This window comes from Lithobates pipiens, unplaced genomic scaffold (assembly GCF_037356315.1).
Source record: "Lithobates pipiens isolate NorthernLeopardFrog02 unplaced genomic scaffold, aLitPip1_a1.2 Scaffold_16, whole genome shotgun sequence".
In the NCBI taxonomy this organism is placed as follows: Eukaryota; Metazoa; Chordata; class Amphibia; order Anura; family Ranidae; genus Lithobates; species Lithobates pipiens.
In genome coordinates this window covers 452,344,563-452,371,490 of record NW_027507748.1, presented here as the reverse complement: position 1 = coordinate 452,371,490, position 26,928 = coordinate 452,344,563, and the positions used below count along the sequence as shown (strand labels likewise).

Sequence of the window (26,928 nt, the reverse complement as noted above, 5' to 3'; positions counted from 1 at the left end):
TCTTAAGACAGGAAGTGATCCCCCTATATAACCCCTCCCGCACAGGAAGCTCTTAATTTTTTTTACCAGTGTCTGCAAGGTGGATGGCACAGTTTGTTTGAGCTCTCTGAGCTCCAGGTCTCTAGTCTCATAAATGGATCTTAAATGAATCAAGGGATTGACAGATTGGATCCATTTGACACAGGCTTTATATGCTTAGATAAATGGTACCCGAGCCTTGCAAAGAAGACTCAAGATCCTGCGAGATTTTGCCTGTAATGTGGCCTCCGGGCGCTGGACCTTGCAAAGTGGAATCCTGGACACCACAGCACTAAGTCATTCCTGCAGGATGCTGTACAGGTCCAAGGGAGAGTGAACCCTAAACATGAAGAGTACCCAGTCCTTGAAGGTCCTCAAGTGACAGGAATCCTCTGCGATGGGTGAAGTTTGGGCTCTTCGTTTCTAAGCTGCCCTGAGCCTGGACGGGTAAGTGAAACCCCTTTACTATTTTAGTGGGGTGTCCCAGTGATTTGTAACAATCAGTCAAGCTAGCGGCTGGACACCTGTGTGTGGTGACCATACGGGGCTTTTTGGGCTAGCTGTGGGTGTTTGCAAAGTGTACCTTTTTTGCTTGTTTGGCTGTTTCTTACCTTTATGTTGGCACACAACGGTGCACTATTCCGCCTTAGTTCACCATGGCACATGAGTGCAGCTGCATTCAGCAGTTGTTTGGGGGCCATGGCGCACATGCAAGAGCAAAAGCGCCGCTGGACTTGGCAGTTTAACGGCCATCGCCACACATGCACTGTGGCCTTTGTCTGGGTGCACGAGGATTTGCATCATACACGAATACAGCCATGCCCGTGTGCTGGAACCACACACAACGTTTCAGCGCACATCCCAGCTTATGTAAGCTGTATAGGCCAAGCATGCAGTGCTTCCAGAAGGCAGCTGTGGGACACCGGGCAGGCTCTGAACAGACATTTGCAGCGGTTTATTCTTTCCTTACCAGGTCACATGAGCCACCAAATGTTGCTTGGTACGCTAAATGTGCTTAGCAGGATTGTTACAGAGAAAGGTCTGCCTTCTGAGGTGTTTTTAATACTACGCCCAAGTATTTTATTTTTTATTTTTTCTCTTTCTTTCTTTTGTGGCAGCTAAATGTTCAAAAAAGAGGAGCGGGACTAACACTATAGAGAAGGGCACACCGAAATCATCAGTAGTTCCCGATGAACCTAGTCATATCCCTAGTGTTGTATCCCCTGAAAGGCCAGAGGCTTCCGGCAATCTGAGCTGCTGTGCCTATCTGGTATTGTGCCTACAGTTAACGCTGCTGCTTCACCCCTTTATCACCAAGGATGAACTGTCCTCGGGCCCCAGCCGGGTTAGAGTACAGGATCGCATGATTGTCTCATCTCGAAGGGTAGCCGAAAGCGTGACAGAACACCCTCCCCGGAGCCTCCTAGTCTGGAGCAGGAATAGGTTGAGGATGGGGAAGAGCTTAAAGCTCGGGACTCTGTGGAGGGCCTGGCAGATGAGTCTGCTTCCGAGCAATCTGGACATGAAGATATCCAATTGATGTCTGCCTCTGTCGCAGAGCCTTTTGATCCTGACTCTGACCGAAATGGTTCATTCTGCCTTTATGTTGGCTCTTGCACAGGTGACTGAGCCCCCTGGTCGTCTTTGGGATCCCTGAGGCCCCTTCAGACCAGACAGGCTTTCCCTCTACACCCCCTGTTGGAACAGGCGGTGTATGCTGATGGAAAACATTTTGGTAAAAATACAGCAGTTGCTAATACAGGGATGTTTATAAACTTCTATATGGGCTGTGGCTGAATGGTTTGGCGCAGCTGCTTTAGCTGCATGGTTTAATTACAACCCAGCACTTCCACCTAGTAACATTGGGAAACTCCCTGTGCCTCTGTGGTTTTAAAGACTATAAATCTGCTGACAGACCCCCCCCCCCCCTTCCCTCTTGTAGAGGTGTATAGTGCGTCCACAAGTTAGATACTCACCTTACTTTGTGTTGGCCATACGGGTCCCTAGCAGGACCTCAGGACGCAGAGGGGCATGTCCGCAATGTCACGTGGTGCTGTGTATGAATGTAACGTACACACACAACTCGCCGCATAGCTGAGGGGGAAGCGCTAAGTATGCCAATCAGCTCCACCTGAGGCTTTATATCATGGACACTCATTTCAGAAAGACTTTTTAACTGAAGAGAGGCAGTTTGTCACACTTAGACACAAGCGCTGGGCACGTAAGGGAGTAAACGGGCATTTCCAGACAGGAAAAACTATTGTTACTTAGAAGGAAAAGAACTGTTATTTTGGTGACTTTGTCTTTGCTAGAACTGTTGTCAAGCAAATATTTTGTGTGTACCTCCGCTTTGTGCTTTGCACTATGTCTTCCAGACCTACCATAAAGGTACCTAAGGTGTCACCCCCAGGCACTGGAAATCCGTTATGCCTCCATACTGTGGTGGTGCAACTGCTTCACACACTTCAGCCCCTGTATATGTGACTGAAGATGCATTTTCTTCTGCCTTGCAAGGCTTAGAAGGAAGATTAGCAGCTTTAATCGCATCCTCTATCCAAGTGTATAGGAAGCGTCCTAGATCCCCCCTCCCCCACCTTAGACTCTTTACAGTCAGTGCAGGGTCCAAAAGAATTATGGGGACAGGATGGGGTATTGCCCTCATGATCGGGAGGAAAGGCATGCGATTATTCCTCTGCAGAGTAAACAATACTTGAAGTTCCTACTTCACAATCTGAAGTACAGAGCCTTACAAAGATGGTTCGCTCTGCTTTCATGCTACCCCTAACAGAGTTAGCTGAAGGTCCGGTCTCCCCCTTGGGTTCCTTGAAGCCTTTACAGCCTTTGCATGCGTTTCCTGTCCACGCATTACTAAAAAAGCTTACTTATACCGAATGGGATCATCTGGATAAGCATTTTTCCCCTCCAAAGACTCTCAAGTCTCTATCCTATGGAAGAAAAATTCACTAAAAGATGGAAAGTTCCAGCAGTTGACGCTACCATTTCCAATGTGAAAAAAATAAAATAAGTTTAACTTGCCCAGTGGACAATGTGCTTATGCTTAAAGATCCAACAGATAAGAAGTTGGAAGGTCGGTTAAAATCCTCTTTTCCTTAGCAGGTACTGTTGCTCAACCTGCAATTGCAGCTACAGGCATCTGTCAGTCCTTAAACGACCAGTTCAGATGCTCTCAAATGAGCTCCATGCACAACAAGCACAGGAACTGGCCAAGCTACCTAAAGCATTATGCTTTGCTATAGATGCTATGAACGATTCTATTCACCAGGCATCACGCCTTGCGCTTGTACATATGCAAAGGACCCTTTGGTTAAAGGGTTGGTCAGCTGAAACTACTTGTAAGAACTTTAACTAGTTTCCCCTTTTAAGGGAGAACGATAGTTTGGGTAAATGCATTCAAACAATTTCCAGCGGATAGATTACTTTTTCTTGCCAGTCAAAAGAAAATATAAGTGTCCTTCGTTTAAACTGTTCGGCCTCTGCCGCCAGGCATAAAGGAAGACATGGGGCCACAAGTCTGCAAAGCAGAATACAAGACCTCATTATGAAGAGGCATCTCCACTCACCAAGGTGGGGGGGGGGGGGGGGGGGGAAGACTTCTGATGTACTCGGAAGTCTGGCAAAGGGAGATTCAGGACAAATGTACTCTCTCCACAGTTTCTCTAGGATACAAGCTAGAGCTTCGAGAGTTTCCACCGTCTCATTTTCTGAGATCAAACGTTCCCAAGGATCCAGGGAAAAGGCAATCCCTGTTGCAAGCATTAGACCGATTATTAGCTCAAGGGGTGATCAGTAGGGATGGCCGAACTGTTCGCCCGGCAGCCGGTTTGCGGCGAATTTTGCGTGTTCACGATTCGCCCGATCGGCGGACTATTGCCGCTGTTCGCCTGGTGGACATATGTGTTTACAGTGTGAAAGAACTTTGACTCATGATGACACATCCATCATGGGGTACAGGACAGCCAATTGAGACATTTCAGCACATAGACAATTGGACATTCCCCCTACCTTATAAATAGACCTGATCTGGCGGCCATTTTACATTCTGTCTTATGTCAGTGTAGGGACAGGATGCTGTGAGCAGCAGGGAGAGACTAGTGACACAAATCGCTAGCTATTAGGTCCACAAGTCCTTTTAAGGACTGGTATAGATGTAGTACAGTATAGAGGGTTCAGTGCACTGCTGTGCTGCTGATTGCAGCTGTCTTTTGTCAGTGTAGGGACAGGACGCTCGGTGGAGCAGGGACAGTCAGTTTAATCACTAGCTAGCTATTACTACTAGGTCCACAAAGGTCCTTTTAAGGACTGGTATAGGTGTACTATTTGGTGTGGTGTGTAATACACGTATAAAATACTTGCACATATAGAAAGCATAGTATAGTGCATTTCCACTGTGCAGCATTGTGACTGCTGAGTGTTTCTGCAGCAATACTACAAAGAGTGACAAACGCAATAAAAAAAAGTATTGTAACTGGTGTGATAGACCAGTGGCCCCCAAAAACAACAGATTGAAGCAGGGTGTTCTATACCTTTTTTCACATACATACTGCACTTCTCTATAGACTTTTGTCACAGGGCCATTTAAAAAATGACAGGCAGAGGAAGCGGCAGGCCCTTCCGCAGGGGTGGTAGGGGTAGGGCAGGAGCAACAGGCTTCAGCCAAAGTGACGTAATCGCACGCACCTTCTGCAATTTGCCAAAGGACACACCAGACTTGGTTGAGTGGCTCACTCAGCCTTACACTTCTGCACCCTCCTCATCCTCTCGATCTGCACCCTCTTCTTCACTCTCTGCTGTGTGCACCCCCAAAGACACTACCACCAACACCACCACCATATACCTTCCGCTTGAGTCACAGGAATTATTTTCCGATCCATATCAAGACATTTCCGATGCGCAACCACTCTTGGCATTGGATCAGGAAGAGGAGGTAGCAACAACCGCCACTCAGCAGTCTGACGAGGTTGGTCTCCGTTGTTGCTGCTTACTCCAAGATCTCTAATTATAGTGGGGAAGGTGACGTTGATGTGTCTAGTGATGTCACGTGGGTGCCCACAAGAGAGGAAGAGGGGCGTTCAGAGGGATATATGGACCAGCAGATAGGGAGGAGAAGCAGGAAGAACTTACATTGCACAGGAGGGACAAAGCAGACTGCTAATGTATCAGGAGCGAGGCATCAACCATGTACGGTCACATCTGGCGCTCCCAGGACGACAGCACATGGCTCCACAGTGTGGGCTTTTTTTAACGTGTCCGCTGCTGACAATAGTGTTGCCAGCTGCAATCTTTGCAGTCAACTTGTAAGTCGCGGTAAGCCCAACACTCACCTAGGGATGACCGCCTTAAGAAGGCACATGAGCTGCCATCACCGAGCCCAGTGGGAGCAACGGAACACAGAAAGCCACACTCCAGGCTCTCACCATCCAGCCTCGTCTTCTACTTCTCCTTCTTCTCTCTCCTCACAATTGTCCTCCACTCCACCTTCCAGCATGCCATCCTCACGTTTTTCTGCAAAAAGGCAGGCTTCCGTGGGCCAAATGTTTGAGCGTAAAAAAATGATGACACCGGATAACCCTCTTGCCCAACGGTTGACGGCTTGCTTGTCAGAACTGATAGCCAGCCAACTACTGCCATATAAACTGGTGGACTTGGAGGCCTTTCGAAAATTTGTGGCCATTGGAACACCACAATGGAAGGTCCCAGGAAGGAAGTATTTCTCACAGAAGGGCATCCCAGAGCTATATGGCCATGTTCAGCGGCAAGTGAATGTATCTCTGGCACACAGTGTCGATGCTAAGATACATCTGACCATAGACACGTGGTCTAGCAAACATGGGCAGGGAAGGTATATCACTTTTACTGCCCACTGGGTGAACCTTCTGACGGCCGTCAAGCATGTAACCCGTGGTACCCGTGTAGATTTGGTTTTACTGCCACGGATTGCATGCAGGCCTGGCTCTTCTTCTCCTCCTCCTACTCCATCCTCCTCCTTTTCCGCTGCGCCGCCCAAGCTCCCCAGAACCTATTCGACATGCTAGGTGAGACATTGCCATGCTGTGCTGCATCTGTTGTGCCTGGAAGCCAAGAGCTACACTGGCCCTGCACTCCTTTCAGCTTTGCTTTCACAGGCAGATCAGTGGCTAACGCCGCTCAATTTGACAATTGGTAAAGTGGTGTGTGACAACCGTGCCAATCTGCTTAGCGCATTGAAACAGGCCAAAATTACGCACGTGCCATACATGGCACACGTCTTAAACTTGGTCATGCAGCGATTCGTTGTCAAATACCCTGGGGTTCAGGACATCTTGCGGCAGGCAAGGAAAATCTCGGCCCATTTCAGAAGATCTTACAGGGCCATGGCTTGCCTTGCTGACATTCAGCAGCGACACAATCTGCTGGTCAGACGTCTTATTTGTGATTGCCCGACGTGATGGAACTCAACCTTCTATATGCTTGATAGGCTGCTCCAGCAGAAACGTGCAGTTAACGTCTACCCATATGAACTCTGCGGCAGAACAGGTTCTGGGGAGCTTGGGTTTTTTTTTTTCACCGCGACAATGGCTGCTCATGCGTGACGCATGCAGACTTCTGCGGCCATTTGATGAGATCACCAAACTGGTCAGTCGCAGCCATGGCACCATCAGTGACATGGTACCTTATGCCTTCTTTATGGAGCGTGCATTGCGTCGTGTCATTGATCAAGATGTGGAGGAGCAGGAGCAGGAAGATGTGGAAGTCTCAATGCTGGATTAATTCCCAGGGGGGTCTACTCTGAGACAAGTCAACAGGAGTCAGAGGAGTATGGTGCCGGGGAGGATGAGGAGGAGCAAGAAGAGCATGCTTTAAACCTTTCTGGGATCTCTGTTGTGCGTGGATGGGGAAAGGAGGACTACATTATCCTGGATGATGAGCAGGAGCCAGGCCACCACACCGCTTCCAGTTTAGTGCAAATGGGGGCCTTCATGCGCCAGTGTTTTAACAGGGACCCCCGTACAAAAAGCATAAGGGTCAAGGACCAGTACTGGGTGGCAACGTACTTAGACCCCCGGTACAAGCACAAAAGGGCGGAAATGTTACCACCGTCAGAGGGCTGTCAGAATGGAGCACTTCCAGGCCTTGCTTCGAGAAATGCTGTAGTCTGCTTTTACGTGCGCTGGCAGAGGAGGAATTCCCACTCCCAGAGAGAGTTGCGGGTACCAATCCAACAGCGCCTGTAAGAAGAGGCCGGTTTAAAGATGTGTTGGTGACTTCTGATATGAGGTCATTCTTTCAGCCGACCCATCGACGGGTCTCATCCAGATCCAGCATCAGGGAACGCCTAGACCGACAGCTGTCCGACTACATCGGGTTAACGGCCGATTTTTGACGCTCTGAGGAGTGATGAACCCCTGGACTACTGGGTGGGCAGGCTTGACCGCTGGCCAGAGCTTGCCCAATTTGCAATTAGAACTGTTGGCTTGCCCCTCTGGTGTCCTGTCCGAAAGTACGTTCAGCGCAGCAGGGGGGGATCGTGACCGATGAGCGCACTTGCCTAGCTCACGACATTGTTGGCTACCTCACATTTATAAAAATGAATGAGGCATGGCTCTCGGAGGAATTCAACACATGTGACCAGTAGACCATGTATATCTCTATAAACAATTTATTTAATCGAGCACACAGACCTTTTTTTCTACATTTTGGCTCACTTCCTTGTACAAAAAAAGCACACCGTACTATATGCCCATACCCTCCTGTTTGAAGAGGTTGAGCGGTGTCATATTTTGGGGGCCCAGCAGCGAGTTGCTGGTGTCGGTGCTCTCTCGCGGTGCTGGTGTCGGTGCTCTCTCGCGGTGCTGGTGTCGGTGCTCTCTCGCGGTGCTGGTGATCATCTCCTGCACCCTCTTCATAGCCTACCCTGACCTTTCCTCTCCTCCATTGCCTTCATGCGCTCCTGAGTCCTAAATTGTCAAAATTTCACAGATAAAAAAAAAATGTTGTAGTTGTCGATCCCAGATTCACTTCATACATGTATTATGTCAGTGGCCATGTGGTGGGACTGTGTGCACAGCTAGTAAGTATTTTGTGGCTGGAAATATGACCTATAGGTTTTTAAAGTTTGCCTGCCATTGAAGTCAATGGGGCCCGCCACAAACTTTGCGGTTCGCAAACTTTTGGCAGCGTTTTCGGTTCGCATTCGCGAAATGTCCTGTCGGAAGTTCGTCCATGTCTAGTGATCAGATTGCCAAACAAGAGCAAGGTTTGGGGCTCTACTCAAACCTATTTACGGTGCCAAAGCCAAATCGGGATATCAAACCAAGTCTAGATTTATAGAATCTAAATCAGTTCCTGAAGATCCGCTCCTTTCGCATGGAGTCAATCAAGTCAGTCGTTTCCATCCTGCAAGGAGGAGAACTTCTGGCATCCATCGACATCAGAGATGCATATCTGCATGTCCCTATATTTCCTCCTCATCAGAGGTTTCTGCTGTTCAAAGTAGAACAGAAGCATTTTCAGTTTATGGCCTTGCCCTTCGGGCTTGCTACAGCACCTCAGGTAGTCACTAAGGTATTAGCCCCACCTCTAGCCAGGTGAAGGGCACAGGGCATAACTGTCTTGGCCTTAGACAATCTATTGTTAATAGACCAGTTAGTGGCTCGCTTGAAGTAAGGTGTAGCCATTAAAAGCGGTTACCTGGAAGGGTTGGGTTGGATTCTCAACCTAAAGAAATCCTCCTTAAAGCCACTAAAAAGGCTGGAGTATCTGGGCCTTATCATAGACACAGTCCAGAAAAGGGTGTTCTTGCCTCCCACAAGCATCAGCTCCATACAAGAGCTGGGGAGGATGATCAGGTTGAAGAGAAATCCTTCAGTTCGCCTTTTACATGAGGTTGTTCGGGAAGATGGTAGCTTCATTCGAAGCAGTTCCCTATACCCAGTTCCATTTGAGACTGTTTCAAAACGGTATCCTGTCTGCTTGGAACAAAACAATTTAAGATTTGGACTTGCCAATGTGGCTGTCTCCATGAGTGTCCCAAAGCCTCAGTTGGTTACTATCTTGGAACCTGCTGAAGGGAAAGTCCTTCAGACCAATTATCTGGAAGGTAGTAACAGATGCCAGCCTTTCAGGCTGGGGAGCAGGAGCCTTGCCCATCAACATCCTAGAAATTCCAGCAGTGTATCTGGCTCTAGAAACCTGGATCTCCAGGTTAAACAATTGTCCTGTCAGGATCCAATCCGACAATGCCGTGGTTGTGGCATATATCAATCACCAAGGGGGCACCAAGAGGCTCTCGGCTCAGAGAGGTGAACCAGATTCTAACTTGGGCAGAAGAGACTGTCCCATGCCTATCGGCAGTTTTCATTCTGGGAATAGAGAATTGGCAGACTAAGTCACCAGCAGTTATTCCAGGGGGAATGGTCTCTTCACCCCAAAGTGTTTTCGGGCTGTTTGCCAAAGATGGGGGACGCCTGACGTAGACCTTCTAGCGTCCAGATTCAACACGAAGCTAGTCAACTTTGTGTCTAGGACAAGGGACCCACTCGCATACGGAACAGATGCGTTGGTGACCCCGTGGGATCAGTTCTCGCTGATCTATGCATTTTCCCCCGATTCAGTTGCTACCTCGAGGAGTTTGCAAGATCAAGCTGGAAAGAAAGTCGAATACTGGTAGCACCAGTATGGCCCAGAAGGTCATGGTACGCAGAGATCATAAAGATGGCAGTGGAAGGTCATGGCCCCTCCCACTAAGGCCAGACCTGCTATCTCAGGGGCCGATATTCCATCCTACTTTACGAACGCTAATTGTAACGGCTTGGCTATTGAGACCCACAATCTGAAGAAACGTGGGCTTTCCAGGTCCGTTATCTCTACTTTGATTAATGATAGGAAGCCAGCTTCTAGAGCTATATATTATAGAGTCTGGAAAGCTTATGTTTTCTGGTGTGAATCCAAGGGTTGGTACCCTCGGAGATATATCATAGGCAGAATTCTTGCCTTTCTACAATTAAGCGTAGATGAAGTTGGCCCTGAGTACTATTAAGCTTATCAATTTTTATTTCAAAGACCGCTTGCTATGCATTCTTTAGTCCAGGGTTTCATGCAAGGAGTGCTATGGATTAATCCGCCAGTTAAATCACCCTTAAGCCCTTGGGACTTAAATTTACTTTTGTCGGTGTTACAAAAACAGCTATTCAAACTGTTACAGCATGTTCCCTTAGTCCTTCTGATTAGGAAGCTGATATTTTTGGTTGCTATATCCTCAGCATGGAGGGTTTCAGAATTGGCTGCTCTTTCTTGTAAAGAGCCATATTTGATTAATTATGAGGACAGAGTGGGTGTTGTGCCCTCATCCAGGCTTTTTGCCAAAGGTGGTTTCAGGCTTTCATCTGAACAAAGATGTTGTCCTGCCATGTTTTTTCCCAAGACCATGTTCCAGGAAAGAAAAGACACGACATTGTCTTGATCTAGTGAGAGCAGTAAAAATCAAAAGAAAACTGCTCAGATTCGTAAGACTGATGTCTTATTCTTCTACCAGAGGGTCCTAAAAAAAAGACAGGCAGCGTCGAAATCCACTGTCGCTAAGTGGATTTGGCAAGTTATAATTCAAACTTATGATTTAAAGGGAAAGGTTCTCCCTTTTCAAGTTAAGGCGCACGCTACCAGAGCGGTTGGTGCTTCTTGGGCAGTGTCACCTGGCCTCTGTCTCAGATCTGCAAGGCCGCGACTTGGACTTCAGTACATACATTTGCAAAATTTTATCAAGTGAATGTAAGATGGAATGAGGATATTGCCTTCGGGCGCAGTGTGCTGCAGGCAGCAGTATAAGTCCTCAGGTCTGGGGGTTACCCTATGGGTGGTGTCTCCCTCCCCTCAAGTAGCATTGCTATGGGACATCCCACTAAGTAAATACTTGAGGCGCTCTTTCCTATGATGTACGATAAAGAAAATAGGATTTTTAAAACAGCTTACCTGTAAAATCCTTTTCTTGGAGTACATCATAGGACACAGAGCTCCTGGAAGGAGGAGGGGTTATATAGGGGAGTCAACTTCCTGTATTGGTTATACCAGTGTCAACACCTGAAGGTAGACCCATAACCCACAAAGTAAATACTTGAGGCTCTGTGTCCTATGATGTACTCCAAGAAAAGGATTTTACAGGTAAGTGGTTTTAAAAATCCTATACTTTGTTCCTCCTAAGAGGTTTTCACTTTTATATCCCAAGGATGAAAAGTTCATAAAAAAATGGAGCATGCCAGCAGTAGATGCAGCAGTCTCTTCCTTTAAACAAGAACTTAACTTGTCCGGTAGATAACACACAGGGTTTGAAAGACCCGGTTGACAAGACATTGGAGTCATTATTAAAGGTATCTGCCAGTCCAGTTCGTAAAGGTCAAACAGCCTGATAGGCCTAACCAGGAGGATGACCTGCCTGAAAGTAAGACGGATATTTCTCAAGCGTCGTCCTGTTTTTTGCTATTGATGACTTAAAGGATTCAGTACGGCAGGCTTCTCGTTTGGCTCTCTCGTCTGTACATATACGCAGACTCTTATGGCTTAAGAACTGGTCAGCTGAGCTTTCTTGTAAAAAGTTATTTTCCCTTTTCATGGGGAGTGTTTATTCAGTGATCACTTTGACAAATATATCCAAAAGATCTCCAGAGGGACTAGTTCTGTACTTCCTGTGAAGAAAAGCACCAGGTGTCCCTCGTTTAAAACCTCAGGGACTGCTTCCTCCAATTTCACAGCGTCAAGGCGGTTCGGCCGCCAACAGGGAACTAGGGCCAGGGGCAAGCCGCAGGGCCAGAAGACGACCTGGGTCCAAAATTCTTCTAAACCTAGCACCAAGCACTCCTTTTTAAGGGGACTCCCCCAATCCATCGAGTGGGGGGGAAGGCTGCTGCGCTTTGTAGACGTTTGGAGAACAATGGACGAGTTGGTCACCTCAATTATATCTTGTGGTTACAAGCTAGATTTGGGTGGGGTTCCTTCGAAACCTGTTTACGGTTCAGAAACCAAACTAGGACACAAGGCCCATTTTGGACCCAAGATCCTTGAAGAAGTTTCTATGGATGGAGTCTGTCCGCTCAGTAGTAGACTCACTCCAGAGAGGAGACTTTCTAGGATGCGTATTTACACATACCTATCTTTCAGCCTTATCAGAGGTTCCTACGTTTTTTTTTTTTTTGCAGCAGAGGAACGTCATTTTCAGTTTCTGGCTCTACTCTTCTTGCTGGCTGCAGCTCCCAGTGTACACAAAGGTCCTAGCACCAGTACTGGGCCTTTTAAGAGCCCAAGGGATCCTGGTGTTCAGGTACCTGGATGACCGCCTACTCAGAGCACTCATTACAGGCTCTAGGACAGAGCATAATATGCGCAGTAATTGAAAAGCTTAGGCCGGATCTTAAATACCAAAAAGCCAGCCTTGAAACCAGCTCAGTCCTAAAGTATTTAGGCCCGATCCTAGATACGGTTCAAGCAAGAATATTCTTGCCACCCGTAAGTGCCCTCAAGGTTCAGGTGTATCAGATGAAGGGCACCAGACAACCCTCCATTCGGCTCTGTGTGAGTCTTCTAGGGAAGATGGTATCCACCTTGGAGACAGTGCCCTATGCCCAGTTCCATTTCAGGCCTTTACAAAAAGACCTCTTGTTGGCCTGGACCAGAAGAGGAAAAGCCCTGGATTATCCAATGTGTTTATCTCCTCTGGCACACTTAAGCCTAAACTGGTGTTTGCAGCATCAGAACCTGCGAAAGGGAAAATCCTTTCTGCCGGTAACTTGAAGAGTACTGACTACAGATGCTAGTGTCTCAGGCTGGGGAGCGACCCTAGAAGGGCTAACAGCTCAGGGGAAATGGTCAGAGACAGAACATATCCTGCCCATCAACGTCCTGGAATTAGGGGCAGTACGTCTAGCCCTACAGTCCTGGATGGTGGAGCTTCAGGACTGCCCTATCAGGGTTCAGTCTGACAGTGCCACTTCAGTTGCCTATATAAACCACCAAGGTGGTACCAGGAGTCATTCAGCTCTGAAGGAGATGAACCACATACTAGCCTGGGCAGAGGGCCATGTGCCGATTTTATATTGGCAGTCCATATCCCGAGAGAGAACTGGAAGGCAGATTATCTCAGCCGCCAGCAGATCTGCCCGGGGGATTGGCCCCTACACCCAGGGGTGTTCCAGGAAATTTGCTCACATTTTGAGATGGCCAGAGGTTGACCTATTGGCATCTAGATTCAACCACAAGCTACAGAAAATTGTGTCCTGAACAAGAGATCCTCTGGCAATCTGAGCAGATGCTCTGATAGTTCCATGAAGACAGTACTCCTCTGGTTTATGCTTTCCCTCCGATCACCCTTTCACCATTTGTTGCACAGGATTCGCAAAGAGAAGGTTTCAGTCATTCTGGTCGCACCATTCTGGCCCAGAAGGCCCTGGTTCCCAGAGATTGTGAGACTGACAATAGGCAGGCCATGTACGCTGCCACGTCGCACCGATCTACTGTCTCAAGGTCCCATATTTTACCCTAATTTAGAGTCTCTAAATTTGATGGCATGGCTATTGAAGCCAGGGTGTTAAAGGGCCACGGCATCTTTGGATCAGCAGTGTCTATCTTAGTGAATGCTAGAAAAGCAGTCATTGTGAACATTTTATAAGGTCTGGAAGATTTGTATTGGTGTGAAGCCAGAAAATGGCATCCTTGGAAATACATGTTTGGGAGAATTCTCTTTTCTACAGTCAGCTGTGGAAATCAAATTGGCTTTGAGTACAGCCAGAAGTCCAAGTTTTGGCCCTATTGGTATTCTTCCAAAGGCCTGTAGCCTCCCATTCATTGATCCAAACCTTTTATGCAGGTGGCAAATCGTTTGCTTCTCCCCATTAGGTCACCTTGTGACTTGAACTTTGTGCTGTCTGTGTTACAGAAACAACAATTTGAACCCATCAAGGAAATTCCATTAGACTTTGTCAACGAAGCTAACCTTCTTGTTGGCTATCGCCTCAGCTAGAAGGGTGTCTGAGTTGACGGCCCTTTCATGCAGGGAACTGTACTTGATCCTTCCCCATGATAGGGTCATGTTAGGACCTGTTCCATCCTTTTGCCAAAAATTGTGTGGGCCTTTCAATTAAATTGGGACATTATTTTGCCTTCTTTTTTATTCTCCCAGCCTTGTTCTGCGGAAGAGAGGCGACTGTATTCTTTCGATGTTGTCTGGGCAGTCGAGGTTTTATTTGTCTAGATCTGCGGAGATCCGAGGATCAGACTCCTTTTTTTGTTTTACCAAAAGGACCCAAGAAAGGGCAAGCAGCTTCCATTGCTAATTGGGTCCGTCAATTGATCATTGAGGCCTATGGTCCGAAACGTAAAGCTCCTCCCTTTTAGGGCAAGAGCTCATTCTACCAGGGATGAAGGACCCTCCTGGGCTTTTCGCCATTGGGTATCTGGCTTGGATTTGTAAGGCTGCTAACTGGTCTTCAGTGCATACGTTCACAAAATTTTATCAAGTGGATGTTCGCGCAGCCAAGGATTCGGCTTTCGGCCGCAGTGTACTGCAGGCTGCTGTATAAGTTCTGATGGCTATTGTTTGGCAGGGGTTCTCCCTCCCCTAAAGGCTATTGCTCTGGGACGTCCCAGTAGGTATATTAATAGTCTATAATATTAGCCTGGCACTGTGTCCCATGATGTATCAAAAAGTAGATAGTATTTTTTTTTTTGTTGGCCATACTTTCCTGTAAAATCCTTTTTCTTTGAGTACACAGTGATCCCTCTTCCCCCCCCCCCCCCCCCCCTATTTTTTTTTTTTTTTTTTTTTTTTTTTTTGAGGCTTCCGTGCTTGCTACAAAACCATAATGCTTCCTGTGTGGGAGGGGTTATTCAGGGGATTGCTTCTTGTCTGAAGACCTCCATCTCCAGGTGAATGGACACTGTTAGACCAGAGTATAACCCAGTAGGTAATGAATATTAGCCTGACTCTGTGTCCCATCATTTACTCAAAGAAAAGGATTTTACAGGTATGATGAAAAATCAAATTTTTATACCCTTGGGTCTGGACTGTTTGTGCTTTAATCCCACTTGCAGTGAATTCTTACAGAGGACTTTCAATCTGTGCACCAGAGAGGGAGCCTGGTAGAAGTTGTGCTACTGGGATTGTGGCTGCACTGCAAGCTGCAAACACATTTGTAATTGCACGCATGGATTCTGTGTATAGGTTGCAATTTTTAGATGAACAAATGTGGAAATACATACCTGCTTCCTGGCTAGACCATGAGCATCCTCTCGCTGCAAGGCTGTTTTCTCTATTTTTCCATATCATATTTTCCTATACAATCCTCTGTTTGAAAATGCCTTAGGTGGTGGGTAAAATGGAAATACTGAAGCAGATTTTTCACTTTGGTTTGTGGCCCAGTACATTAAGCAACATCTGTTTATGTCTGTAAATGCTCAGCAGGAGGTTACTCTACCTATGAAATGTAAGCAACTTTAATGCTGCTCTGTTTTTAATGTTGGCTAAGTTTGTGTCTCCTGTTTCAGCATTGAGTACTGGTTTCGCTGCATGGACTTGGATGGTGATGGTGTGTTATCAATGTATGAGCTGGAGTATTTCTACGAGGAACAGTGTCAAAAAATGGAAAGTATGGCCATTGAGCCCTTATCTTTTGAGGATTGTCTATGTCAGATGTTGGATCTTGTCAAACCACAATGTGAAGGTAAATTTCTTTATATTGAAGGTAACATTCTGTTCATTTTATGAGCATTTAGAAAGATAGATTTTGTTATTTTTAACAGGTAAAATTACTCTCCATGACCTGAAGAAATGCAAGCAAGCAAATCTATTCTTGGACACATTTCTGAACCTAGACAAATATTTAGACCATGAGCAGAAAGAACCCTTTTCTACGGTACGGGTAAGTGGCATGCAGTACAGGTGATTAACCTGCTGTTGCTTGTCTTCAGGGAAATGTTGCTTCACTGAATATATGCATTCTGTAGGTTGAAAACGAAGGACAGGAACTTACAGACTGGGAAAAGTATGCTGCAGAAGAGTATGCCATCTTGGTAGCAGAAGAGGCTGCAACAGAGCAGTGGAATGATGGGTAAGAAAACAATCAGAGGCTAAACCTTAAGCATCTTGTTACAGGGAACAGTGATCTGTATGTCTAATGGTATAATGAATAGCATCATTGCATTAAAGTGGTTGTAAACCCTTACAACCAACTTTGACCTACAGGTAAGCCTAGATTAAGGCTTACCTGTAGGTCCAAGAAATATCTCCTAAACCTATACGGTTTACGAGATATTTACCCGAAGACAGCCACCGCTGTCTACGGCGCATGCGCCGTAGACAGCGTCGCGCGGGCACACTAGGCAGGCCGCGGCGATATGACGCAAGTGTGGGCTCCCATGCGCAGGAGTGACGTCATCGCTGCTCCGGCGAATCGCAGCGCCCGAGCAGCGAGACCCGGAAGTCACTCCAGGATACATGTCAGCGGCGGACATGAAGACGGAGGACCGCTTCGGGGGCTTCGTTCTCAGGTAAGTTATTCATAATGAGCTAGTATGCTATGCATACTAGCTCATTATGCCTTTGCCTTACACGGTGTGTGTTTTTTTTTTTTTTTTGCCTTTACTTCCTCTTTAAGGGTGGCCTTACATTATACAGTTTCCTTTTTAAATTTACAAAAAACATATAATATGAGGTCAAACCTAAACACTTTTTTTTTTTTTATTTTGTATGAAATCAGACAGGCCTTTGCACTACATCGTTGAAGGTAAATATAAAGCAAATTGAACAAGAAATTTGTATAATGTATGGCCAGCTTAGCTCTGAATTTCTGTAAATCTATATACTACCACTTAATTGTAGAAAAGTGAAACCAAGATAAAAAGATTTATCTTCATTTCAGTGGCCTCTGATGGCAACACTGAAACATGAGATGACCTAGTTTAAAGGTGTCTTCATACATGTGGTGCAATATGCATCTTAAAATGTTTTTTTTTTTTCTTTTTTTCTCTCATGTAAATCATTCAGCTTAGCAGCCCTACTTGCTTTTTCTTGGGGGGGGGGGGGGGGGGGGGGGCTGCTATTTTTAGGAACTGGGGAGTAGAGTATATTCACTTTGCAGAGTGAATTTTCAGATGGCTTAGTAAATGAGGTGAAACACTGGTGATTTCAGTCTTACAGTTGTGCAAGCAAAATCCAGTGTGTGTGTGTTGTGTGTTTTATTTATTTTTTTATTTTTTTTCCAATGCATACAATTGGGTATCTTTGCAGAGTTAATTTTCACAATGTTCACCTTCTTCACTTTGCAAAATTAACACAATATATTTTTATACTCCTTTAGTAAAGCAAAACCAATATCTATCCTGTGTGTGTGTGTATGTGTGATTGAGAAAAAAAACTATATCTATATCTGTCGTTCATTGATGGACACAGCAACTCTTTTTGACCTTAGGGTTATATTGCCCCTTTAGGAGTGGACTAGGCAGAAAGTGTTAAACCAGCAACACTTGCACAGTACTGCCCAGGGGGTGGTCCTACTGGCTATAATCCATCATGCTGCATCCAGCAGCTCAGTTTTTCTTTGCCTAGTATAGGAGAAGGACCTGGCTCCCGATGGGACCATTGGTCCTGGGAATTATTTTTTTTCTGCATTTTTGATTCCTATGATCTTCAATCAACAGCTGGGGTCTGGGTGACAGGCTGGATAATATAGATCCTTGTAGTCTCCCCAGCCTGGTCATCATGCGTGAGCAGGTCCTAGCTACGCGCGTGGGTCAGCCACGACATGCCCCATCTATTTCAGGGGCAGCCAGTGACCTATATACTCCGGGGCACACACATGACCGGGCTACTGCTGTCTGTGTCTGTGTGCCGTGGCCGGCAGCCACCCTGTACTGCTCAGGTGATGGGTCTGTCTGTGGAATGCGTCCAGCAGTTCCTGCAGGAGGGGTAAGAATGGGTCCATCTGTCTTGGCAGGATGGAGCAGCTGGGCATTCCCTGGGAGGTCCCCTACTCCCCATGCTATGGGCTACTGTTTGACTGGGCACATGGGGTTGCAGTGCATGTACCTGGCCGGGGGTCCTCTGGGGAGGGGGCTCTGGGTCCTGGCAGGGGACTGTGTTGGGCGTCTGCTCATCCTCTTCCCTTTTTTCTGGGCCACGGTGGGTGTCTGTGCTGTGTGAGCCATGCGGGGAGGCCGCCGCACGCTCCGCTGTGATTTTCCTGGGGCCTCAGCCATTTTGTGGTAGCTAAAGCTGGTTTTTTGCCTTTCAGCCATTTTCTAGTAGTTCGGCGGACATTTTCTTGCTGCTCTCAGAAATTTTTATCTGAGGCGGCCATTTTCTAGTAGCTAAAGGTGGTTTTGCCTCTACCACTGGGCGCTTGTTTCCTTCCAGAACAGTGTGCTTCCACACAGACACCTCGTGAATGGTACTGGGGAGAGCGAACAGCAACACAGCGCAGTACCTGGGTCAGGGTGGTGAGTCCTGCAGGGGGGCTCTCAGACTGTGCAGCTAGGAGGGTGGACTTTTGTGTGACTTGCCTTGGGCTCCTAAGTGGTGACAGGTGAGCGTGGGTCAGCATTGCGTCAGAAGCTGGCGCTTCTTCCCCAGACATCTCTGTGATTGCAACTGGTTCCCCTGCACCTGCAGTGCCTATGGACGCTCTGTCGGCGGTCCTGGAGGCCTTTGCTGCCAGGGTGGAAGTGGCACGTGGGTGTAAGGGGGGTAAAAATGCCCCTGTTCTGATGTATCAGATGATGCGGACCAGGACCGTTCGGACAGTGAGGATGACTCCGTGTCTGGGTCAGCACAGGAAAAGGCACTTGTAGGAGCACTTATTACAGCAGTACGGGATACCCTAAAAATGGAGGATACGGCGGTGGCATCTACAGAGGTGTCGGTCCCTTTCGGGTCCCACAAGCCAGCCCGCACGCCTAAGGTTTTTCCTTACCCAACTTATTTTGATAAGCTTATTTGCAAGGAATGGGGAAAACTGCAGCAGGCCTTTTTAGTCCCGAAATGAATGGCGGTGCGTTACTCCATTGAGGAGAGTTTCCTGAAGAAATGGATAATCCAGGTAACTGCACCCACTTCCGGCTAGACCGCCGCAGATGCTCCGCAACCCCCCCCCCCCCCCCCCCCCCGTTGTGTTCTGGGAAACAAACAGTTCCCAGAGACACAGCGGTGGACCATAAGAGACGCGCAGCGTGACTCGCGCATGCGCAGTAGGGAACCGGGCAGTGAAGCCGTCATGCTTCACTTCCCGATTCCCTGACAGAGGATGGCGGCGGTGGCGGCAGCGAGACGAGCGAACGCTCGTCATCTGCCGCCGACATCGCTGGAACCTGGGACAGGTAAGTGTGATTTTATTAAAAGTCAGCAGCTGCAATATTAGTAGCTGCTGGCTTTTAATATTTTTTTTTTAGGTGCAGCTCCTCTTTAAGTAGGTCTGTGATGCTGCCTTAGATACGGTCCCCTTGCTCTCTAGAACCTCAGTATCAGCAGTAGTGCTGATTTGGCTGAAATGCTGGTCTGCGGACCTGGCATCTAAGAAAGCACTGGTGGACGTGCCCTTCCAGGGAGAGGGGCTATTTGGGGACTCGCTGGATGACATTATTACGAATGTTACTGGGGGTAAGAGTACATTGCTCCCACAGTCCAGGAAAGGTAAGGAGCCACTCCGTAGGAAAGTGCCCTCCTTTTTCTGCTCAGAAGCTGATTTTTCATCCGCCCGGGTCGGCAGGTAAGCGTTCCCAGCCAGACAAGGTGACTGCTGAGGGACAAAAGCGTCCCTGGTTTTGCAAGCCAAACAAGCCTGCGTGCAAGTCTGTTACAGCATGAAAGTTTGCCCCGCCCGACTCTAGGGTGGGGGGGGGTCGCCTTCGGGAGTTTGCAGCTCGGTGGACCTCCCTGCTTTCTGACCAGTGGGTCTGCGAACTGGTTTCCTCAGGGTACAAGATAGTTAGTTCGTTTTTTGTTTTTCTTGTCCACCAAACTGATTTTTACCCTCCAACCTTCATCTTCTTCCAGCTCTGGAAAGGTTTCAGGGGTTCTATTTCAATCTGTTTGTAGTCCCAAAGAAGGAAGGGGTCCGTCTGGTCCTGGACCTCAAGACCCTCTACAGCTTTGTGAAAGTACTAGGGCTCAGGATGGAATCAGTTCGCTCCATGGTCGTTGCACTCCATCAGGGGGATTTCTTGGTGTCCTTGGACATCAAGGGCACCTACTTGCATGTCCCCATATGCATGAAGTATCAGAGGTTTTGGCGGTCAGAGACGAGCACTACCAATTTGTAGCTCTCGCTTTTGGCCTGACCTGGGCACAGAGGGTCTTCACCAAGGTGCTAGCCCTAATAATGGCTTTGCTGCGGCAGCGAGGGATTGCAATCGTGGGTTACCTGGAAAACCTCCTTCTGAGGGCAGCTTCTGCTTCAGAATTAAGGGAGAATGTGGCAATCGCCATGCAAACTCTTCGGGAGTTTGGTTGGGTACTGTACCTACAGAAGTCAGTGTTGGTGCTGACTCAATGCCTGGAGTACTTAGGCTTGCTTCTGGACTCCTCAGAGGCGAGAGTCTTTCTCCCTTGGGATAAGTTGCAGACTCTTCAATCTGCTGTAAATTTGGTGGTGTCCCGCAGGTGGGCATTGCTGCATTTTTGCATGCAAGTCCTGGGTCTCTTGGTAGCCACTTTTGAGGTGGTAACGTATGCTCAATTCCACACTCGAGTCTTGCAAAAGGAGTTACTGTCCAAATGGGACAAATCTCCGTTGTCCCTGGATTGTCAGCTAGTCAGGGATTCCCTGCTCTGGTGGCTGTGGTCCCCAGCCCTTTGGTCCGGGAAGTCGTTCCTCCCGCTTCATTGGAAAATGATCACAACAGACGCCAGCCTGACCTGTTGGAGGAGAGTTTGTGGCGTACAGTCAGCCCAGGGTCGCTGGATTCAGAAAGAATCCCGCCTGTACTGGAGCTTCGTGCAATCGGGTGGTGTCACTCCACATGGTCACAGAGGCTGTAGGGGCGTCCGGTCAGGATCCAGTCGGACAATGCCAGGGTGGTGGCATATGTCGACCATTAAGGAGGAACAAGGAGCTTGGCTGCAGCATTGGAGGTCGCTCACATCCTGCAGTGGGCAGAGCGGCACGTGCTGGCTCTGTCGGCCATGTACATTCTGGGCATAGAAAACTGGCAAGCGGCCCACCTAAGTCGTCACAATGGTCGACACATCTGGATGTATTTCGGCTCCTTTGCCTAAGGTGGGGCATGCCAGATGTGGCTCTCCTGGCTTCTCCACTCAATCGGAAGGTACAGAGATTTGTGGCTCCAGGGGGGCCATTATCGGCTAATTTTATGTCTCCCCCCCCATTCAAACTTCTACCACGTTTGCTTCGCAGAGTGGAGGCCGATGGGATTCCAGTGATTCGGATTGGCCTCAGCTCATTTTCGAAGGTCGGACTTGCTGTTTTTATAGGTGGCTGGTCCAAAGATGGCACTCATCGGCCATCATCTCTCGGTGGATCAGACAGACTGTAGTTCAGGCTTATGCCATAAAGGGACGGGAGCCTCCCTTTCCTGTCATGGTGCATTCTACCAGGGCAATTGGGGCCTCTTGGGCTTTCCGTCATCAAGCATTTGTTTCTCAGGTGTGTAAGGCGTCGACCTGGTCGACTGTTAACACTTTTTTACAACATTTTACAAGGTTGATGTGAGTGCATCTTCGGATGCTTGCTTCAGCCGCAAGGTTTTACAGGCGGCTGTTTAAGGTTGCAACTCCTCCGTTGAAGAGCTTTGGCTGTTTTGGGTGGAGTTATTTGCTGTTCCCACCCCTCGTTTCTTTGACACTGCTTGGGAACATCCCTAAGGTCAAGAAGAGCTGCTGTGTCCTTCAATGAATGCTGGATGCAGTGTGAGGGGTTATAGCCAGTAGGACTGTCTGCTGCGCGGTACTGTGCAAGTGTTGCTGTTTTTAACACTTTCTGCCTAGTCCTCTCCTAAAGGGGGCGATATAACCCTAAGGTCAAGTAGAGCTGCTGTGTCCGTCAATGAACTTCGGAGAAAAGGTGTGTGTGTGTGTGTGTGTGTGTGTGTGTGTGTGTGTGTGTGTGTGTGTGTACATACCTTTTCTCCGAAGTTCATTATGTGTGTATATATATATATATATATATATGTGTTTGTGTGTGTGTGTATGTGTATATATATATATATGTGTGTGTGTGTGTATTATTAATATAATGTAATAAATTATATATTTTATTGCAAAATTATATATATAAAGTATGGTTTGGATTTAAATTTTAAGTCCGACCCTAGACTAATTAGATGTTTGATAGTAGACAATGTAAAAACTCTTAGCAAGACTTCTGAATGCCAGAGATGTATTTTTATTTACTAGGAGTTAAAATTATTGCACAGCATATATTTAATGGAAACCTGTAATGAAACTAATATGGCAGCTGCTATTAAACATTTTCATAAAATGCAAATTGTTCAGCTTTCTGCTGCCAAGCTGAACCAATAGTTAAATTATTTAAAAAAAATACTACTCTGAAACGATTATGTAGCTCACAAGTTCTGACCTCACTTTTACACTTGAAGGTACTGAATTCAATACACTTGGATTGTACTGAAGCCAAAGACAGCCAGACAGTAAGCATTTTTAGCATTGGTAGCCTACAGCACCCACCACTTTAAGTGCAGGTTATTTCGCGCTTCTGTTTTCCCATACGACTCAATTGCAGAGACCGTTAAACAGATTGTAAATAATCATTTTACTAAAAACCCTTTTTTTTTTTTTTTTTTTACAGAACAGTATGGGTACATAGGGGTTGCTTCATATGTTGTGCATTGATAAAGCAGTTAAACAGAATTTGTTCATTTCAGAACTGGTTAGCTAATGAAAAGTCCAGTTTTCTCTAGGCAAAGAATGACTTGTAAAACAATTTAAACTGTGGATAATTTTAGTAGATTAGGTAAGAACAGTAATATAAGCAAATTGGCAAACTTGTTGGACATTGATCCTATTGACTAATAAAGACTGGTGGCTGTTTGACTAATACCTGGAAATACTTTTTTGGCTCTGACCTGAACAGAATAGATTTCAAGAATGAATCACTTAAACAAGTGAAAGTGTGAATTCCAAAGAGGAAAGGACAAAAACCCCATTAACTAATTCTAAAATAGGTTCCAGGTTTATAAAACGTTGAGTGGGAAACTGATCAGTCTACATTTATGTTCACTCAAAGCCCCTGGTTCCCAAGTATTATCAGATGACAACACAAGCGATAGCTTAAAGTTGCTAAGTCTATTTTGTAATTAAAATAATAAACGGGTTTAAACTTGCCTGCTCTGAACTGAAATTGCACAGAGTGGGCCCGAAGCTCCTCTTCTGGGGCTCCGGCTGGCGCTCTGGGCTCATCCTTTTCTGTGTCTGCCCCCACAGTAAGCTACTTGCTATGAGAGCAGACATGCAGGCTCACTCCTAAGCTGGGCACTGTGTGTCCATAGACATGCACAGCATAGCTCAGCCTCACCGCCCGCTCTGCTCACCAGATTTGACTCACAGAAGCAGGAGCCAAGGGCTCCCACTGTTCTCAGCAAAGTATGTGAATCTCACAAGAGGTAGAGAAGATCTGCAGTCGGGCATAGCGCTGGATCAATACTGGACTCAAGTAATTTGAGGAGTTTTTTTTTAACCCTAATAACTTATGCAGAGAATGGTAAAGAAAATCTTTTAGAACCACTTTAATCACTAAGCACACATTTTATATCTGCTCCACATGATCATGTCCGTGGGAATTGTAAAAGATGACACAAACTGACTAGTTGTAGGCTGAATTTTAAATGTGGTCTGCATCACTAAATAGTCCTATTTAAGACCAGGTGGTTCATTTTTGGTTTGCAGACTACAATAATTTATTCCATATATTAACCCAGAATGTATAATGCATAGCAATTAAGTTAGACATTCTAGATGCTTTATGTTCTTTAGAAAGACACGAGTTTTGGGAGATTGAGAGGAATGTATTTGTTACAGATGGTTGTATAGCACTGTCAATTTTACGCAGCGCTTTACAAATACAGTATATTGTATATTCACATCAGTCCCTGCCCTCAAGGAGCTTACAATCTTGCTCACATAAACATACTAGAGCCAAGTCAGACGGGAGCCAATTAACCTACCAACATGTCTTTGGGATGTGGGAGGAAATAGAAGTACCCAGAAGAAACCTGCACAGGAAGAACGTGCAAAGTTGATGCCGGTAAAATTCTTTTCAACCACTTTGTCCACCTAAGACAAGGAAGTACCTCCTAATAGGTCCGGCATCATGGATGAGGTAAGACAGGCTTTCTCTGTGTATTTACATTGATTCTTTGGAGGATGAGGTAACTGCATCATGCCTCCTGGATGACAACTTCTCGCCCACCCTTTCTGCTGTAAATGCATGCAGCATGGGGATGCACTCCAGATGCTGTCTTCTACAGGAATACAACCACAGTAACACAGTAAGCACCTGGTTATAGCGGCTCCTAAATTTAGACACATGCAACCCTCTCCATTCTGCATACCTTAACCCAGAGTACCACTCTGTGGATCCCATCACTTCGCGGTGGTGATTCACAGGCTCAAGGAGCTGGGACAAAAGGGCCAAAGTGCAAGCGTTCTGCAGGCAGCCTACAATTATAACCACTTCTCAGGGTGATGGCCGTTACCTTGTCCCGGAGCATTGTCCTTTGATGACACCATTTACGTTATTTTACTCTGGCTGCCTCTCAGGCACACAAGATTTGGCTTGCCTGACAAAAGCAGATTTCTCTGCCATTATGTCTGAATTCTTTGGAAGTTCAGGATTTAGAACCTGCTTCCCTTGAGGATATTATGCAGGAAGGTATTGCGGACCCTGATTTTTTTTTTTTTTTTTTTGTAGAAGTTGCACAGAATGTGCCCTGCATTTTGAGATACAAGCTGTGGCTTCACACTAAATGCTCTGTACTGTGGACATGCTAATTGAAGCGTCGTGCACTAGTTTTTTCCCAATAGCACCTGGCTCTACACAAACTAAACAGGTCCTAATGGGCACTAAAACCCTGGCTAAAGCAGAGTACACGCATACCAAAAGTGCTTTCTAGAACTTATCTATGTATTCTGGAAGAAAACAAAAGCACAGCAGGGGAGATCCCACTGAATTGTGTAGTTATACCCTGCTTAAGTCTAGAGACTTTTCCAATACACACACATCATGCACTTTTTGACTAACCCCATTCTAAACCAAAGTCTCTCCCCTGGCTCTTGCTCAAAATTTTTCCTATGAAAGAATTTTTTTATAGAAATAGAATGTTCCAGTGATTGATCCTGTCGCTTCCGTTCTCAGTAAACACCTTAAAGTTCCTATTGAATTTTTTTGTTGAGGGCATCTGAAAGCCCTTTTTTTGCCCTTACAGGTCTTGCTGTGGAGCCAGCTATTGCTGCTACGTCCATTTTTACAGACTATTGATAACTGGACAGGACACCTGAATAGCAATCATTGAATCTACCTTTTAAGGTTTTGCTCTTGGAACAATTACAGCTGATTCCATCAGCATTATCATTTTTTGTTGACTGAAATTCTCCAAGTCTGTAGAATGTCCTTTATCTCTGTGCACAGGGCCAGTGCAAGGATTTTTGTCTACTTGGGCAAAGGTGCATTTTGGCTACAGCCGCCCCCCAGCGCCCGGCGGTGACTGCCTAAACAGCCTTAAAGCGGTAGTAAAGTCACGCTTTGATTTTTTTTTTTTTTTTTTTTTTTTCTGCCATGCTTAAAATAAAGCTTACCTGTAGGTACGATGAATATCTCCTAAATTTGCACCTTTTTAGGAGATATTCACTCTTGGCAACTGACAGCTTGACATCATGGGCGCATGTGCTCCTGAAGGAATGGCATTCTTATGCCATGCCTTCAGAGTGTTCTGCCATGGTTAGGACTACCGCGCATCATCGCAGTTTGGCCAATCGGAGTGCTGGAGCCTGTGAACCCAGAAGGAAGACTGGGTGAAGATAGAAGCCCTGTCAGCGGTGACAGTGCCACTGGAGAGCTTTGTTCTAAGGTAAATCTTTCATAATGTGCTAGTATGCAATGCATACTAGCACATTATGCAATTGCTTTGCAATGGATTTTTTTTTGTTGTTGTCATGGCCGTGGTTAACTACCGCTTCCTGGATATGTCCCTGGCTTTTGCGTAGCAAACTGTCTGCACTTCTCATTAAAGCCTGTGGTTGGGCGTCAGTGCAAGGTCCCTCCTCCTGATCCTTACAGCTGGATCCCTCAAGCAAAAAAAATAAAAAACCCCTTCACCCTTCCTTGTGCTTTGTTATGCGTTACTCCACTTTCACACTGTTAATACTGAAGTCTTTTTCCATTTTTTTTTTTTTTCCAGAAACCTTTTGCCTCGCAATCCTTCGTGAAGCATCCCCTAATTTAACATCCTGTGTTTGGGATCTCAACCTGGCACTCTCTGTACTTAAGAGACCTCCCTATGATCCGATTAGGGAAATTCTGTTGGAAGACCCTTACCTGTAAGGTTGCAGTCCTCAAAGACATTACATTTTTTAGGCATACTGTATTTCTGAGTTGGCTGCTCTTTCCTGTAAAGAGTCTTTTCTTGTTTTTACACAAGGGCAAAGTGGTTTTAGACAGCCTGGGGAAATTCTTCCCTTTCTCCTGTTCTAAAACATGACCACAAACTTGCTCTTGTCTAGATGTGGTCAGGGCTGTTGGGGTCTGCCTAAAAGCCACACATTCTTTGTCCTGCCCACAGGCCCCTGTAGAGGGTATCCTGCTTTTCATTCTGGATTCCAGCATTTGCAGCCTCTGTGAACACAGGGGGGATCAGATGACGTCGCTTCTGGATGCAGGATGAGAGGAGGCGGCTTTGCGTTCGGAG

At 46.6% G+C, this 26,928-nt stretch overlaps 1 protein-coding gene across 6 annotated transcripts in view; it reads left to right on the top strand.

The window, feature by feature from the left end:
* The window catches only part of LOC143983299 (serine/threonine-protein phosphatase 2A regulatory subunit B'' subunit beta-like), a 128,912-nt gene that overhangs the window by 80,781 nt on the left and 21,203 nt on the right, over window positions 1–26,928 (top strand). For 4 of the 6 annotated variants that reach the window (XM_077482817.1, XM_077482818.1, XM_077482822.1 and 1 more), the window contains 3 exons: window positions 15,544–15,719; window positions 15,799–15,917; window positions 16,003–16,106. In XM_077482817.1, coding sequence (XP_077338943.1) covers window positions 15,544–15,719; window positions 15,799–15,917; window positions 16,003–16,106 — 399 coding nt within the window. The remainder of the gene's footprint in view (window positions 1–15,543; window positions 15,720–15,798; window positions 15,918–16,002; window positions 16,107–26,928) is intronic. The other 2 variants (XM_077482819.1, XM_077482821.1) reach the window with 1 other exon arrangement.